General features: G+C 35.1%; 1 protein-coding gene across 1 annotated transcript; it reads left to right on the top strand.

Annotated features, from left to right (window-relative positions):
* The first annotated feature begins 10,396 nt into the window (after positions 1–10,396).
* LOC11423016 (uncharacterized) lies at positions 10,397–12,000 on the top strand. Its single transcript, XM_003598378.4, has one exon. The coding sequence runs from the start codon at positions 10,546–10,548 to the stop codon at positions 11,728–11,730; it is 1,185 nt and encodes a 394-aa protein (XP_003598426.1). The 5' UTR covers positions 10,397–10,545; the 3' UTR covers positions 11,731–12,000.
* The last annotated feature ends 3,219 nt before the right edge of the window (positions 12,001–15,219 follow it).

Here is a 15,219-nt window from a genome sequence, read left to right as displayed (position 1 = left end):
AAGCATAAAGGATAAAACAAACGGGGAGTTCTTGAGCTCTTGAAGTAGACTACTCCTCGAAATCTGAATGTGCATCATCAAACAAATCCATGAAGTCCATGCGTTGTTTCTTAGTGATATGCTTTCCAAGCAACCTGTCCTTCTCCTGGAGTAGATCGTCTCTCTCGATCATTTGTTGCCTCATCTTGCTGAGCTCATGATCTTTCTGTTCTACTTGTCCCTTTAGAGTCCCAATCTTGTTCTCGGCTTCCATATATCTCATTCTCCATATGTCCTTTTCTCGTGTCATCTCGATTAACAGGTATTGAGCTTCCTCTTTGGTTTTAGAAGTCATGGGTAAGGATGGATATGGGGTAGTTGAAGATAGGTATCTTGGGAGGTGATAGGGTAGGACCAGACTTGAAGCTCTATTAATGACCCATTGAGTGTGAGATCCTTGTGAAAAGTCTGATCTCTTCGCCAATTGGCTTCTGCTAAGTCTGCGAATAGCACGCCAAGCCTGAACAAATTTTCCTCTCTTGTTTGTGGGATCTTTAAAGTAGAATTCACCCTCTAAGTAGATGCTATCCGGTTTAGTTTCCATTGGGCATCCAAACTGACGTTTGGCAAGGATAGGGTTGTAACTGATTCCTCCTTGCATACCGAGAAGGGGTACGTTTGAGTATTCTCCACAACTGACAATGATATTTCTGAAGTTATGGGTGGCGTGGTACCAGGCTATGTCAGATGGAGTGAGGGACATGATTCTTTTAGACCAAGAGAGATTTCTTGGATTGGCTTGAAAGGAATGGGTTTGGGGTAAATGAGAGGTAAACCATTTGTATAGTAAAGGTGCACAACCGAGGATAGCCCCACGACCTACCTGGTTCCGATCGTGTATGGAATGGTACATATCGGCTAACAATGTGGGGACAGGGTTCTTTGTGAGGAAGATTTGAATGGCATGGATGTCAACATAATTATCAACATTTGGGAACAGTACAAGGCCGTAAATGAGTAAGGCTAGGATGGAGTAAAAGGCGTTGACATTGTTTACTTCGGCGAAATCAGAGGCTTGCTGGTAAAGGAATTTGGCGGGTAGGCTTGGAAGATTTCCTTTGATGGTGAGTTTTGTTTTTATGAGAGAGGTTTCAAGATGGAGAGCATCTGCTATAATGGCGGCTTTTGGAATGGGTTCAAGGCCGGTAAATGGTACTTCGTCAAGCACTGGTAGGCCAACTAAGTAGGAGTATTCCTCGAGGGTGGGAGCAAGTTGGTAGTCGGGGAAAGTAAAACAATGGTAAGCAGGGTCATAGAATTGGACCAAGGTCTCCAAACATCCTTTCTCAACATTTGTCCAAAGGATACCAAGCAGCCTCCCATGACGATCATGAAAGTCTTCCGGACTGGCTACCTTAACCGCAAGATCCCTTAAGTTCATCAAATCCAATTTCTTGAAAGTAAACTTCCTAGTGTTTCTTCTCTCCATCCCCTTGATATTTACAAAAAAAACTATATAAGCCCTTCGATATTTTGATGAAAGAAGTTTTTATGGATGAATGCATGTATGCATGATTATGCTGCACAAATGGTGAAAACATGGTGAGGTTTTAGGTCCACAATGATGGAGTCAAAGGGTAAACACGTCATTTGGTAAGGACTATGGTCTCATTTGTACCTGTATCACGGGTTCTACCAGGTTCCCAGAGTCTTTAACCGCTTCCGAATGTCATCGGGTTACGGAAATACTTCCGGTCCAACAACGTTCGTAAGAAAGTCTCGTCTGAGTGTAGTATCGCGTATCAACTAGACCAAGACTACTCTTGATTAGCCACCGCACTACGTCCTAAAAGGCCAAGATGGGTAATGGTAACTAAAGGTCCTCAACTTCGACGGTCACTTGAAAATACAATGCCAACACGACTACTCATGCCAACATAAATTACTTCCAAGATTCCTCCATTGAGCGGGGTTATACCACATGAACCAAAACACGAGACTTGACTCTCGGAATGGCACTTTGGTTATACCACCATCTTATCTTATGTTTCCCTCAAGCCCGGGTGTAGGACTTATCTCACCACTACTCACGTTAAGGAAAAAAGAAAGAAGAAAAGAGAACATATATACATGTATTTCCATCTTTTATTTTTTTTTTGTTTTAAGCAAGTTAGAGCACAAAGAATTAAATAAAGCCAAGTTAGGCTCAACCCTCTTAAGTGTCCCCAGTGAAGTCGCCATTTCTGTCGCGCCATTTTTCGGACGTCAAGGCCATTTGATTGACTCTTGACTCACTTTTTATATCACGACCGAACAAAAAATTTTTTTAAGGGGAAAACGTTCCAAACCACCCATTTTGAAAAGATTTAGGGTTCGGGGGTTGGTTATATTTAGGGAAGGTATTAGCACCCTAAATATTCGTAGTACTCTACGAGAACCTCTTGATTTTATTTAACTTTTTGTGCTTAAACTTGCTTGCTTTTAAAGAGATGAAAATGAAATTGAATTATGAGTTGATAAAGAAAAGAAAATTGATTTTAATTGAAGAGAAAAAAGAAAAATGTTTTTTAGTTGATGATTGAAAAGAGAAAAAAAGAAAATTGTTTTTTAATTGATTTGGAAGGACAAGGTCCTCTGCCTACGTACCCGTGAGGGATCAAAACCTCGTAGTTCGGGGTAGAAATTGACGTTTGATTTGTTTGGTGTTTTTTTATATGTTTTGAAAGAGGTTTTGAAATAAAAAGCCAAATGGCAAATGAGAATTGATTTGTGTTTTTTAGATTGAAAGAAATAGACTTGAAGTTGAATTAGAATTGATTTGAAATTTGATTAAGAAAAAGAAAAAGACGGTCACTTGATTTAAGATCAAGGTTTACTGTGAAAAAGTTCTTTTTATGAATTTTTGATATTTGAATGTTTTTGTTGTTTTTGAATAAAGATATGAAAATTAAATAAGCAGAATGAGAAAAATGAAGTTAAGCTAAATTGTGAAATTATTTTAACATGGACCAGAATATTCTGGAGAATAATTAAGTTAAACAAAAATAAATAAATATTAACATTTAAGTTTGGACCAGAGCACTCTGGATTAACAAAAATATAATATTAATAGTTAATATAGGACCAGAGCACTCTGGATTAATTTAATTAACAAGGACCAGATTGTTCTGGAGAATAACTAAATTAAGCAAGAATATCATATTAAGTTAATTTTGGACCAGAGCACTCTGGATTAATTTAATTATTAAGGACCAGATTGTTCTGGAGAATAATTATAATATTAACAGCTAACTGGGGACCAGAGCACTCTGGATTAACAAAAATATAATATTAACAGTTAATTTAGGACCAGAGCACTCTGGATTAACAGATAGAGCGAGAATTAAAATGCATGAAAAAGAAATTAGAAAAATGAGATGCTGGGGTGTGTGAGCAGTAAAGGAGGGTGCAGGAAATAAAATGAGGAGGATTGGGCCTTGGGGAACAAATCTCGGCCGTTGATTTGATCAACGGCCTTGATTGGATCTGTTGAAGAAGAGGGGTATAAATACCCATTCTTTCCTTTTTCTTCATTTTTTTCTTTCTTTCTCTCTCTCTTCTTCTCTCACTCTCACGTATTCTCTCTTCTCTCTCTTCCCTTTCTTCACCTTCTCCGGCCAGGTTGGGCCTTCCGGCGTGGCGGCCGGCGAGTCCTCGCGGCGGCGCCACCGCGCCGGAGTTAAAAACGTGTCCTTTTTTTTATTTTTTCGTCCTCTCTCCTTCTTTTCTCTCCTTCTTTCCGATTTTTAACTCAAAAATGCTCAAAACCAACGGTTTGACCTAGATCTAAAAGGAAAGAAATATTACTTTTTTGGTAGATCCGGTTTGAATTCGAAACCGGAAGTGGTATGGTTTGGATTTGATTGTTTGTTGTGCTAGAGTTATGTTTTATGACGGTTTGGTGATGGTTACTGAGTTTGATTTTGTTATTACGTGTTTGTGGGTTGATTGGTGTTGAGTTACGGCTGTTTTTGAGATTTGTTTGTGGCTTGTGTTGGTAACTGATGTTATAGCGCTGACAGTGTTTGGTATGGCGGTACGGTGTTGAACTATGGTTTTGGTGTTTGGAATTTTTGTGTTACTGGACTCTGTTGATTTCTTGCAGGTGAGAAATGTTGTGTCTGTGTGCTTAGCCGTGGAATGTTTCTCTTGTTGGGCCCCCTTTTTGTCTTGGCTGCATCTGTGTTTGTATATATAGAGCTTGAAATGAGCAAAATTTTTGTTGCTTGGAGAGGAGACATTACAGCCTGTTTTTAGTTGTTTGTGAGCTGTGTTTGGGACATTATCGGACCAAATTTTGATTTATTTTTGGACATTAAAAAAATGAAATTAAAGGACTAAGGATAAATAAAACAAAAATAAGATAAAATAAAGGTTAAAAAAAAAAATGAATTTAAAATTAATAAAAGATGGAAATTAAAATTAAATGAAAATTGAGAGAAGAGGGCCCGACTCGGAATCAACTATGAGGTATTTTAAAATACCTCCCTGCCGAATTTTTTGCTCGAAAGGCTGAGACCGGTCGGAGTTAAATGACACGTGTCAGTGCTGTCTTAGGTCAAAAATTGGGGTATGACATAGTCCCTTTAGCCGCCGTTCATAACTCGATAATACTCCAAATGGATGTGAAAGTTGCCTTCTTTATGGTGAACCAGAAGAAGAAGTCTATATTAAACAACCTGAAGGTTTTGTGATTCATGGACTAGAAAACAAGTTCTGTAAGTTAGATAATTCTTTGTGAGGTCTAAAATAAACTCTTAAGGAATGACATGAAAAAGTTGACATTCTAATGCTATCGAATGAGTATAAAGTGAATGAAAGTGACAAATAATATTTACACGATCATATGTCTCTATGAAGACAACTTGCTCATATTTGGTTTAAAAATTTATGTTATGAATTATATGAAATCATTGTTTATCAATAACATTGATAAGAAAGACCTAGACAAAGTTGAAGTAATTCTTGGTTTCAAGATTACTAGATCAGAAAAGAGAATTTTTCTGATGAATCTCACAAAGTTGAGAATATCTTAAGGAATGTAATTATTTGACTATAAACTTGCAAGTATAAAACCTTTCAAGAACACTTGAGATGGTACGCCATTGAATGTATTAGACTCGACGTTGGCCATGTCGTGAGATTTTTGTTCAAGTTTATTAGTAGACGGATAAGAAGCATTGACATGCTATTGAAAGAGTCATGAGGTGCCTTAAGAAGATTATGACTCTAGGATTACATTATGAGAAGTATCCTATTGTACTTAAATGGTACAAGATACAAATGAGAAGTATCATATTGTACATGAGTGGTACAAGATAAAAAATTGAACATCCTTCAGATGAGTCTCAAAGCGACCAGTGACTGCCCATTGAGCATCACTTGAGGAGTTATTTGTTGAAACAAATGATATTATGGAATGAATCTGAGATGAGAACACTAGAGAAAACTAGTGAAGAAGCAAGTTGATAAGATGCTTGCTAGCTAAGAACCCTCAGTAGGTGAAACCGTTGTCCGAAGTGTTAATTTATTGTGATAGTCTGCAACTATTACAAAATTGAGAATCGTTACCACAATGGTGAGAGACGATAATTAAGGCACGAACACAGAATGATTAGAGAGCTCTAAAAGGAACGGTTAAAGTATATCGTGCACGTATTGATAAAAGAATTAGTCAATCCTTTGACGAAAGGAATTACTAGAAAGAAAGTCCTAAACACATCCAACAGGATGGGACTAATGCCCAAAGGTCACAAGTGATGGTAACCCGACCTACATGATTGGAGATCCCAAGAAATAGGTTCAATGGGTAATAACAAGTCATGAGTGATAGAACATGCTATGAGAAAAGTAAGAAAGCATGATTCCTGCAGTGACAGAAGGATGAGATAATAGAAACTCTTAATGAGATCTATACTCTATGTGGAGTGGAGTACCTAGCTACAGGAGTACTCTTGATAGACTCACCTATACGAATGTGGAACTTAGGCCGATTCCTATGGTATTCGGGGCAAAATACCTAGAGCGTTCGTTAAAACCGGGATAGACGTGCAAGGCCATAAAACGCACGGGTTTTTAGAATACACCTTATGAAAAGGTTTGTGTGTGGGTTCTCTGTCTGAGATAGAGTTCAATGTTGTAAGCAACTCTTGTTAATCAGAATTTTACTCGCTATACAGAGGTTCAAGTTGTAGGCGACACCTTTGTTTACTAGCAAATCTTATGGAGACGTCTTTGACGTTATTTTTGAAACCATTTTTTAAATTCAAGTGGGTGATTGTTGGAACATGTGTGGAAATTGAGTTAAACAGACTAAACACAAATTCCCATGTTGGGTAGAACTAGTGTTGTGTGAATTGAAAAAGTGGAAGTCCCACATCGGATGGAACACACACATTAGTAGTGTTTATATAGTGGGGGTGTACCTCTAAGAGGTACATAGTTATGTGAACGAAGTAAGCACTGAGAAAAAAAAAATATACTGATATATATTTTATTATTTGGAAATGATAAATTAAATAATTAATTTAATCATTATTAGAAAGTGTTTTCTTAGTCCCCAAGTTTTGCTAAAATAATTTGGAACACAATCTGAAATATTTGGGAAGGCAATCTAATATATTTTAGTACATGATCTAAAATATATTTTGATACTCAGTAATATATTTATGTATTGAATAATATATTTTTTGTACTCAATATGATATATTTTGAGACTCAATTTGAGATATTTTTGTACTAGATCTAATATGAGAATTACTTGCTCCCAAAGTTTCTCACTTATTAGTTGTGAACTTTCTCTATAAATAGAGAGCTCACACAGTGCATTCCACACACTGAAATTCACAGTTGATGCTTCCTGTGTTTTTCCTCTCTTCTCCCTCCTTCGACTTGTGTTGACAAGTTCTTCTCCTTTTTCTACTCCTTCTTGTCCCTTCGGAATTAAGAGTGTTCTTAAGACCATAGTCCCTTTTCGGTTTAATGTCCCTTCGGAATTAAGAATGGTCTTAACAGCATAGTCCCTTTGATAATTCATTCTCTTCGGAATAAATAATGTTTTAAGATCATAGTCCCTTTTCGATATAATAAGAATGATCTTAAACATATATATTCTTCTTCAACTCATGGAGAAGTTAGATGTTAGAATGGTCGTAGCACCATATTTGAGTGGTTGAAATGCCTATTGATATTTGGAGAAGTTAAAAAATTAGAATGGTGGTAACACCATATTTGAGTGGTCTCAACATCATAATTGAGTGGTTACAATACCATATTGGTTTCAGTATTAAAAGATTGGTCTTAGTACCATATTGAAGGTGTAATTCTCGAACGGTTTTCTACAGTGCAGTAGTTAATCGAACAGTTGTAGCTGGGCTTGTTTTATCCTGGAGGCGGCGTGGTTGATAGTCTGCCTTGCACAATTTTGGGCAGTGCCATGAAACGTCTTAAAGAGAGCGACCTGGTCGTGACTCAACCTAGTAACAACTTCGGTAGATAATAGAATTTGGAAATCCAAATACAACAGTTTGGAAATCCAAAAACAACAAAACTAGAGTTACATAAAGCAAAATCATCATCATTCCAAAATGGCATGATTCAAGTGTGCACGCTAATTGAGAAAAATGCAACTTACAGACTTCAAATAAACTGTCTATATAATGGATATATGATTAGAACTCTACAATATATGCTTATTATTCATTAGTGAATTAGATTTTGAAGTTGAAACCTACCTTTTCTAATAAAAGCAACTCTCTCCATAAATATGAATTCAAACAAAAATATACTATATGCTAATAAATATGAATTCCAGGAACGTGTTAAGCTGCATAACTTTCAAACGGTAATGATAAAATTAAATAGAATAGATTGTGAACAAGGGGTTATTATTGAACATTTCCAACAATGTTATTTATATAATGTATTTGTATCTATTTGGAGCTAATTGCATTAAGCTACGACTAAATTAACTTAACTGTAATTGCAAGTATGGTGTGAAAAATCAGTATCAAAGGTTAGACAACATTTCCCATAAATTAAAAGGGACAAAATATTCATCAATGATGTTGTGGTACTGTCAAATTTCATTGATTGAAACTGTCATAAAAAAGTGATTTCAATGTGAATATAGTTACAGGAATATAGTATACATAAATTCCAAGAATGGGTTCTTGGCATGACAACTTGGTGTTGAAAGATATTACTGCATAAAGTGAATATAGTATACACACAAGTTTCTGCTAGCTTATTATCAGGAAAAATAGTTATTAGAAACACATTAATCTAAGAACTCTGCTAGCTTATTATCATTGATCAGCAAATGCTCTAGCAAATAATTCTAGTTATTACTAAACTACATATAACCCTTACTAAACTACTAAGGATCTAACTGATACTCCCTCCGTCCCAAATTGTATGTCACTTTAGAAAAAATATTTGTCCCAAATTGTATGTCACGTTACAATACCAATGAAACATTAATGTTACTTTTCCAATTATATCATTATGTATTTATTACTCTTTATTCCTTCAATTCTTTCATTTATATTTCCTATATCATTTAGTAAAGATAATTTTGTAAAACTACTTGTAATATCTCTTTCCCACACAATATTAATTACATTTCTTAATATGTGTGAAATGCCCAAAACATCATACAATTTTGGGACGGAGGGAGTATTAAGTATGCACAATTAGAGACCTAACTGATAGTAAGTAAGCACAATTAAGAACTTTAGTGAAATTTCGTGTTTACTGTTAGAGGTTTTAGATTCAATTTGGGGATATTGATTTTCGGTTCAGGGACCAAATTTTCTACTTTCACTTTAGTCCCCGTGACATGTCATACCCCTTGTCAGCATAAAACATGTGTCACATCATCACTTAACATAATTTTTTAACGGCAGGGATTAAAGTGATAACGGAAGTGGAGAGTCATAGACTTATTTGTATTTAATTCTGAGTCAGAGACCTTTGTGATAGAGAGGTGCAAAGTCAAGGATAAAGTGACTATATGCTCAAAATATAAAAAACAATAATCACCGGTTTGATTCATACTTCTATTTAAAAAAAATCAAATAGTTCAGCAAATAATCAATAAATTAAATAAATTATTTATTTATCAGTTTTTTTTTTAGAATTATCTATGTATCATTTAATTAAATTAATTTATTGTGGAATAATAATTTAATAATTGTACATTGTCTGTTATTTTCTTAAATATTAGATTGATAATTTAGACTAGATAATATTTAGGGTTAATTATGTTTAAGGTCCTTATAAATAGACGTGTTTCCAACATTGATCTCTACTTAAATTTTATTATATTTTTGGTCCTCAACGTTTTTGTCCGTTAGTGTATTTGGTCCCTACGGTTAGTTTTTGCTAACTGGGCTAACGGTGATGAATACTTAAACGCCACTTAGACTCATTCGAATGACATGGCATGCCACATGTGAATATTTTTTTTTTTATAAAAACTAATATTGTTTAATTTAAAAGATTAATATTTATTTTACTTGTTAATCAAAAATTAAAAAATGTTGTAAACACTACACCACCATGAATCTTCTTCTTCATCATCTCTTCAGCCAACATCATCATATCCTTATCTTTCTTCGATCTCCTCACTACGAACACCAGTCAAGTCGATAAACTAAAAACAAAAGAAAAAAAGACTCAATAACAACAACACTCAAATTTCAGCATGATGCATCAGTGTGAGTATTACGGACATGACTTGTAGAGCTTGATGTTGGTCTCAAGTTTTAGATCTCTTTCATTCAATTTTCACTTTAGCTTGCAAACGCAGAAATCAGGAAAAAATTTGAGAATCGACAGATATGGGTTTGATTCATGCGATCCGTTGCAAACCCGGACGGTGGAGAGAAAGGTTTGATGTTGATGAGTTTTATCGAGAGGGGGAAAAGGAGCATACAAGATTTTGTTTGGTTAAATATTGTGATTGGGGAGGATCAAAGAATCTGAGTTGAGTTTAATGAAAGAGGATTAGGTTTTTATTTATTAATTTTTAAAAGTTTCAATAAATATTACATTTTTAATTTAAATGTTAATGACATGTGGCATGCCATGTCATAAAATGTGTCCATACAACATCCAAGTGGCATGCTCCGTTTGCCTGGTCATCAATAATTTAACGGCTGCAAACGGCAAAAAACGTTAAGGACTAAAAATATAATAAAATTTAAGTAGGGATTCATAATGGAAGCACCCCTATTTACAGGGATCTTAAATATAATTAACCCTAATATTTATGACAGAAACCCTTTTGAAATCACATCGGAGCGTGTATGAGTAGCCGTTTCACATCCAACGGCCAGTAAGAGCGTAACTTTATTTCTTCCCTCTTCAATCTCCAACGGTCACATAATCTCTTCCAAATACAAATAATTCCCTCTTTCAACCTCACTCTTCATTTCTTCAACCCAAACCCAAAAAACTAATCAGATTCTTCTTAAATCTTGAAACCTTTCTCCCAAAAGCACTTAAATAAAAAAGCACTTAACCATGAATAACACAAACAACAACAACATTCTTCTTCATTCCACACAGGTTCAAGTGTGGAACAACGCAGCATTCGATGGTGAAGATTTCGCCATGAATTCATCTTCTGATTCCATCAAAGAGAATCTAAACCCATCCGCATTCAACATTGTTCCTTCTTCAAACAAAAGAACTATTGATGATGAAATTGCGGAAATTGAAAGTGAAATTAAGCGATTAACTTCGAAGCTGGAATTGCTTCGTGTTGAAAAAGCTGAAAGAAAAATCGCTTCTGAAAAGCGTGTTAGTGGAATTGGTACTGGAAGAATAGTAGCAGCGAAGTTTATGGAACCGAAGAAAAACGTTACACCGAAACGAAACGGTGTCGTTTTCAAGGAGGAGACACCGAAACGAAACGGTGTCGTTTCGGATACGCCGAAATCTAGGGTTAATTGGAGAAGAGGGATGAGTTTAGGTCCGATGGAGATTGCCGGGAAAGTGATGGCACCGCCGGCGATGACGATTACTCCGGCGACGGTGAATCGGAGGAAGTCTTGTTTCTGGAAACCGCAGGAAAGTTGTGAAGTAATGCCGTCGGGGATTACTCCGGCGACGGTGAATAGGAGGAAATCTTGTTTTTTGAAACCTCAAGAAAGTTGTGAAGAAAATCGAAGAAAAACGATTTGCAAACCGAATTTGAATTTGAATTCAAATTCAGTTAATTCTGCGGTTGGATCGATTAAGCGTGTGAAGAAGAAAGATGAAGAAATTGCTCAGGTTCAACCGAAGAAGCTGTTTGAAGGTGAAAAATCAGTGAAGAAATCGTTGAAACAAGGTAGAATTGTTGCAAGCCGGTATAATTCCGGTGGTGGTGGTGGTGATGCGAGGAAAAGATCGTTTTCGGAGAATAATAAGGGTTTAGGGAGTGAAATCAGGGCTAAGAAGAGATGGGAGATACCAATTGAAGAAGTGGATGTGAGTGGTTTTGTTATGTTACCGAAGATTTCGACAATGAGGTTTGTTGATGAGAGTCCTAGAGATTCTGGTGCTGTTAAAAGAGTTGCTGAATTGAATGGAAAAAGATCTTACTTTTGTGATGAAGATGAGGAGGAGAGAGTGATGGTGGAGGAAGAAGGTGGTTCTGTTTGTCAGGTTTTGAATTTTGCTGAAGATGATGATGATGATGATGATTATGGTGAACAAGGGTAATTGTGGAAATTGGAATTGATTTGTTTTTGTGGGGTTGTGTGGAACTGGCTATGTTCTGCTTGATTCTTTTGCATTTTGGTGTGAAACTAAAGATGAGGTGAAAAGTTTATGCTTGTTAAATTGGATTGGTTTATATGTTTTGAAATAATAACAACAAGCATGTGTCTTGCTTAATAATTGTATATTGTTTTGTTTGTTTTATAATGATATGGATTTAATTTGTATACACAATATAATATAGTATGCATTGAGAGAGTTTTTCGTTCAGTATTCATTCTGATTTTAGTGTTTATCTCATTCTAGAAGATTGTATTTTGTTGGTTTGGATATTTGCTGAATATGATGGTGGTGAACAATGGTAATCTTAGAATTGATGGTGTTTATTAGGTTGAAACTAAATGTTTATTAGGGTGAAACTAAATGAGGTGAAAAAACTTATGCTGGTTTAGATTTGGTTGTTTTTAGATGTTTTGAAATAATAGGATGAAGATGTATTTGTATATAGTTTTGTTTGTTCTATAACATTATATACATTGAGGATGAAGATGTCTCATTCTAGTCATTCTGATTCTTCTGTCTTAGAACATTGTGTTATGTTTTTTTTTTTGGCTATTTTGGATGTTTGCTGAAATTGATGGTGGTGAACAAGGGTAATTGATTAATCCAGGTTTTGAGAATTATTTTGGAATTGATGTTTTGGCTGTAGAACTTCCCAAGTTTTGCTTGATTATTTCTTATGGTGTGAAACTAAATGAGGTGAAAATATTTGGTGGTGGTTTAGATTTGCTTTTCTATGGAACAATGTTTTTTGATGATTAGGAATTGAACTTAGTACCCAAGAGTTTACAACATTTACACACTCTATGCACCAACCGTTTCTGCTAGACTCCATTGATTCTTATATGCAGTGAGACATTGCAGTCTATTCTATTATTCATCTTGTTTATCCTTTTTTAGAAGATTGTCTTTCAAAGCATCTGGGATTATGGTCTGTATTATCTACAGATGCTAACGGGTAAAGGCAACCCAATGCTTTTCTTGTTGTAGATGTTGTGATTGTGAGACTAGGCCAACATTGTAGCATCAATTATTGGTTGATGAAACATGGATAGGTTGTGTAAGTGTGAATCATAGTAAAATGGATAATTAGGAGTTCCTTAATTGGGGGTTCTGAGACGGTAAAAATAGATTATAAGGACGAACCGATAAAATTCAAGTCTCAGGTGTAGGAATTCTAATGATTTAGAATAGAATTCGGTACCAAAGAGAAATCATGTGAGAATAGTGTTGAATGAGAGTTTTAGGATTTTAGAGAGGAGAAGATAATTGTTGAAATATTGATTGATTCCCAAATGAGGTACAAGACAATGTTTAAATACAACCATAAAGGATAAAATGGTAAAATGACATAATGTAAAATAAGCTAATAACTACTAGTACTTAATTATTCCTGTGATAATACCCTCCCTTTCAAACATCCTTGTCCTCAAGGATGACAATCACAAGTGCCATGTTTAAAAGGCAAAGCTTTCCATTTGAGTAGAACTTTAGCATCTCGAACATTTCCCCTATTGATCATCTTCCTGTGAAAAATAGCTACAAAAGCAAACCAGTTAAGAACTAACCGAGATCACTTTGGTGATGAGTGGGCAGCAACATATAACAATGTTGTGAAAACTGAGTAAAGTCTATTTGATGTGGAGTGGGAAGTAGTAGAGTTTGGCTCTTGGCAATGTTTCAGGTTTAGTGTACCAGAAGTGAGCAAAGCAATGACCATACCTTTACCCTCTAGAATAAGAAGCCAATTTTGCTGGTAATCATCTCTTAGAGAAACCAAATAACCCAGTAAGGTAGTAATAGGCTGGACAGCCAGAAAAATAGACAAAATATCTCTGGTGACAAAAACACAGAATTTTAAGGTACTCCATTTCCTATGAACAGCAACATGAACACAAATAATATGGAGCCATGCAAGTAGCGCAGTAATCAAATGCAAACCCTTTCTTGACAAATCACCAATGATCTAAGCAGTGTAGATGGACATATTTTGAAGCACCTTTGCACTTACAATGAGCTATAAAATCCCTACCTTTTCCATTGTACATGTTAGCTTCATCATCAAGGACTGCTGAAGCGTATATATTTGACAATAGAACACAAACTAATGGCTTGGTATATGTCTTTTCCAAAAGAAGGTTAGCAGCTATACTTCCATGTATGAAATAACCATAAGTTGCATATGATATAGACTATGACCCACACTTTGGACTGTGTTCTTAGTCGTACACCATAAATTACTTGGTTTTCCTCAGAATAGGCAGCCTGGTCTGGTGTGATTCCAAGGGAGATTGGCAGTGCCATAAAACAGTTCAGAACCTTAAAACAGTGCAGTCTAAAATAAGCAAACAGTAGAGTCCTCCAATTATTTTGTTTAACCATCTGCTGAATCATTGTCAAAGACCAACAGAAATATCCATAATTTGCATACATTAACACGAGTGATATTTCCACAAAAACCTTTGAATTAGAAGGTTCTAAAGGCATCTGCACTAATGGATTTACTCATAAGCCTCTTGTTTGTATGGTGGCGTTGAATACAAACACATCCTCAAGTCCTCCTAACTAAACATTTCTTGAATTTTTCATACAAGAATGCAGAAATAGATGCTAGGATATGAGGACTCATGTTAAGAAAGGGAAATTGAATGTGTGTTTTTGGTCAAGAAAGGGAAATTGAATGTGTGTTTTTGGTCAAGAAAGGATACAATAACTACTTTAAGGCATGGCTCAATCCCAACCATCTGAGAATTTTTTCTTCAATGGGTTAATTATTGACTGTATCAAATTCCCTTTTCCCAACACCATAGGTACACACCAAAACACTGCCTCTCCACAATAAGTAGCTTCTACATCAATGAATCATCTCATGCTTAATGTTGCATGGGAGGATAAAGTTTGATCTTTCATCTTATCAAAATTTTCTCATGTGTTTTTCTCTCATTTTAAATGGTGTGATACCACTTTACTTTAAATATATTTAGTTTTATTTTTTATGAGATGATCCATCTTTTAGTTTTTTTTTAGTATAACTTGATCCTTTCAGACGGATGAAGTTTGGGTGAAATAAATATATTTTATTCTTGACACAATTTGTTGTCATTAATCTAAATCTAGTTTTGTTGCATGATTTGTGCTTCTCTTTACTTTACCATCATTTCATTTTCAATCACTTTCGTTGGATTTGTTTTTTGAACCATAGATTGTGCAAAATAATAATATTACTCACAAAATTTCCAGAGAATAAAATTGGTGGTAGCATAATAATAGTCTAAGAAACTAGTGGGAAAAGCATTCTTCATTTATATATAATTATAATGATCAAAATTAACAAAAAAGTAATATTTGATCAAAACACAATGTGAATTTTGGTATAAATCATAATTCATTTTCATCTCTATTTATGATATCAACAAAAATATCATTAAAAAA

This window comes from Medicago truncatula, chromosome 3 (genome assembly GCF_003473485.1).
Source record: "Medicago truncatula cultivar Jemalong A17 chromosome 3, MtrunA17r5.0-ANR, whole genome shotgun sequence".
Taxonomy (NCBI): domain Eukaryota; kingdom Viridiplantae; phylum Streptophyta; class Magnoliopsida; order Fabales; family Fabaceae; genus Medicago; species Medicago truncatula.
The sequence above is the reverse complement of the archived record's forward strand: the minus strand, read 5'-3'. Positions and strand labels throughout refer to the sequence as shown.

Coding starts and splice junctions, on each gene's coding strand:
- LOC11423016 (XM_003598378.4), top strand. CDS start 10,546: ATGAATAACACAAACAACAACAACATTCTTCTTCATTCCACACAGGTT.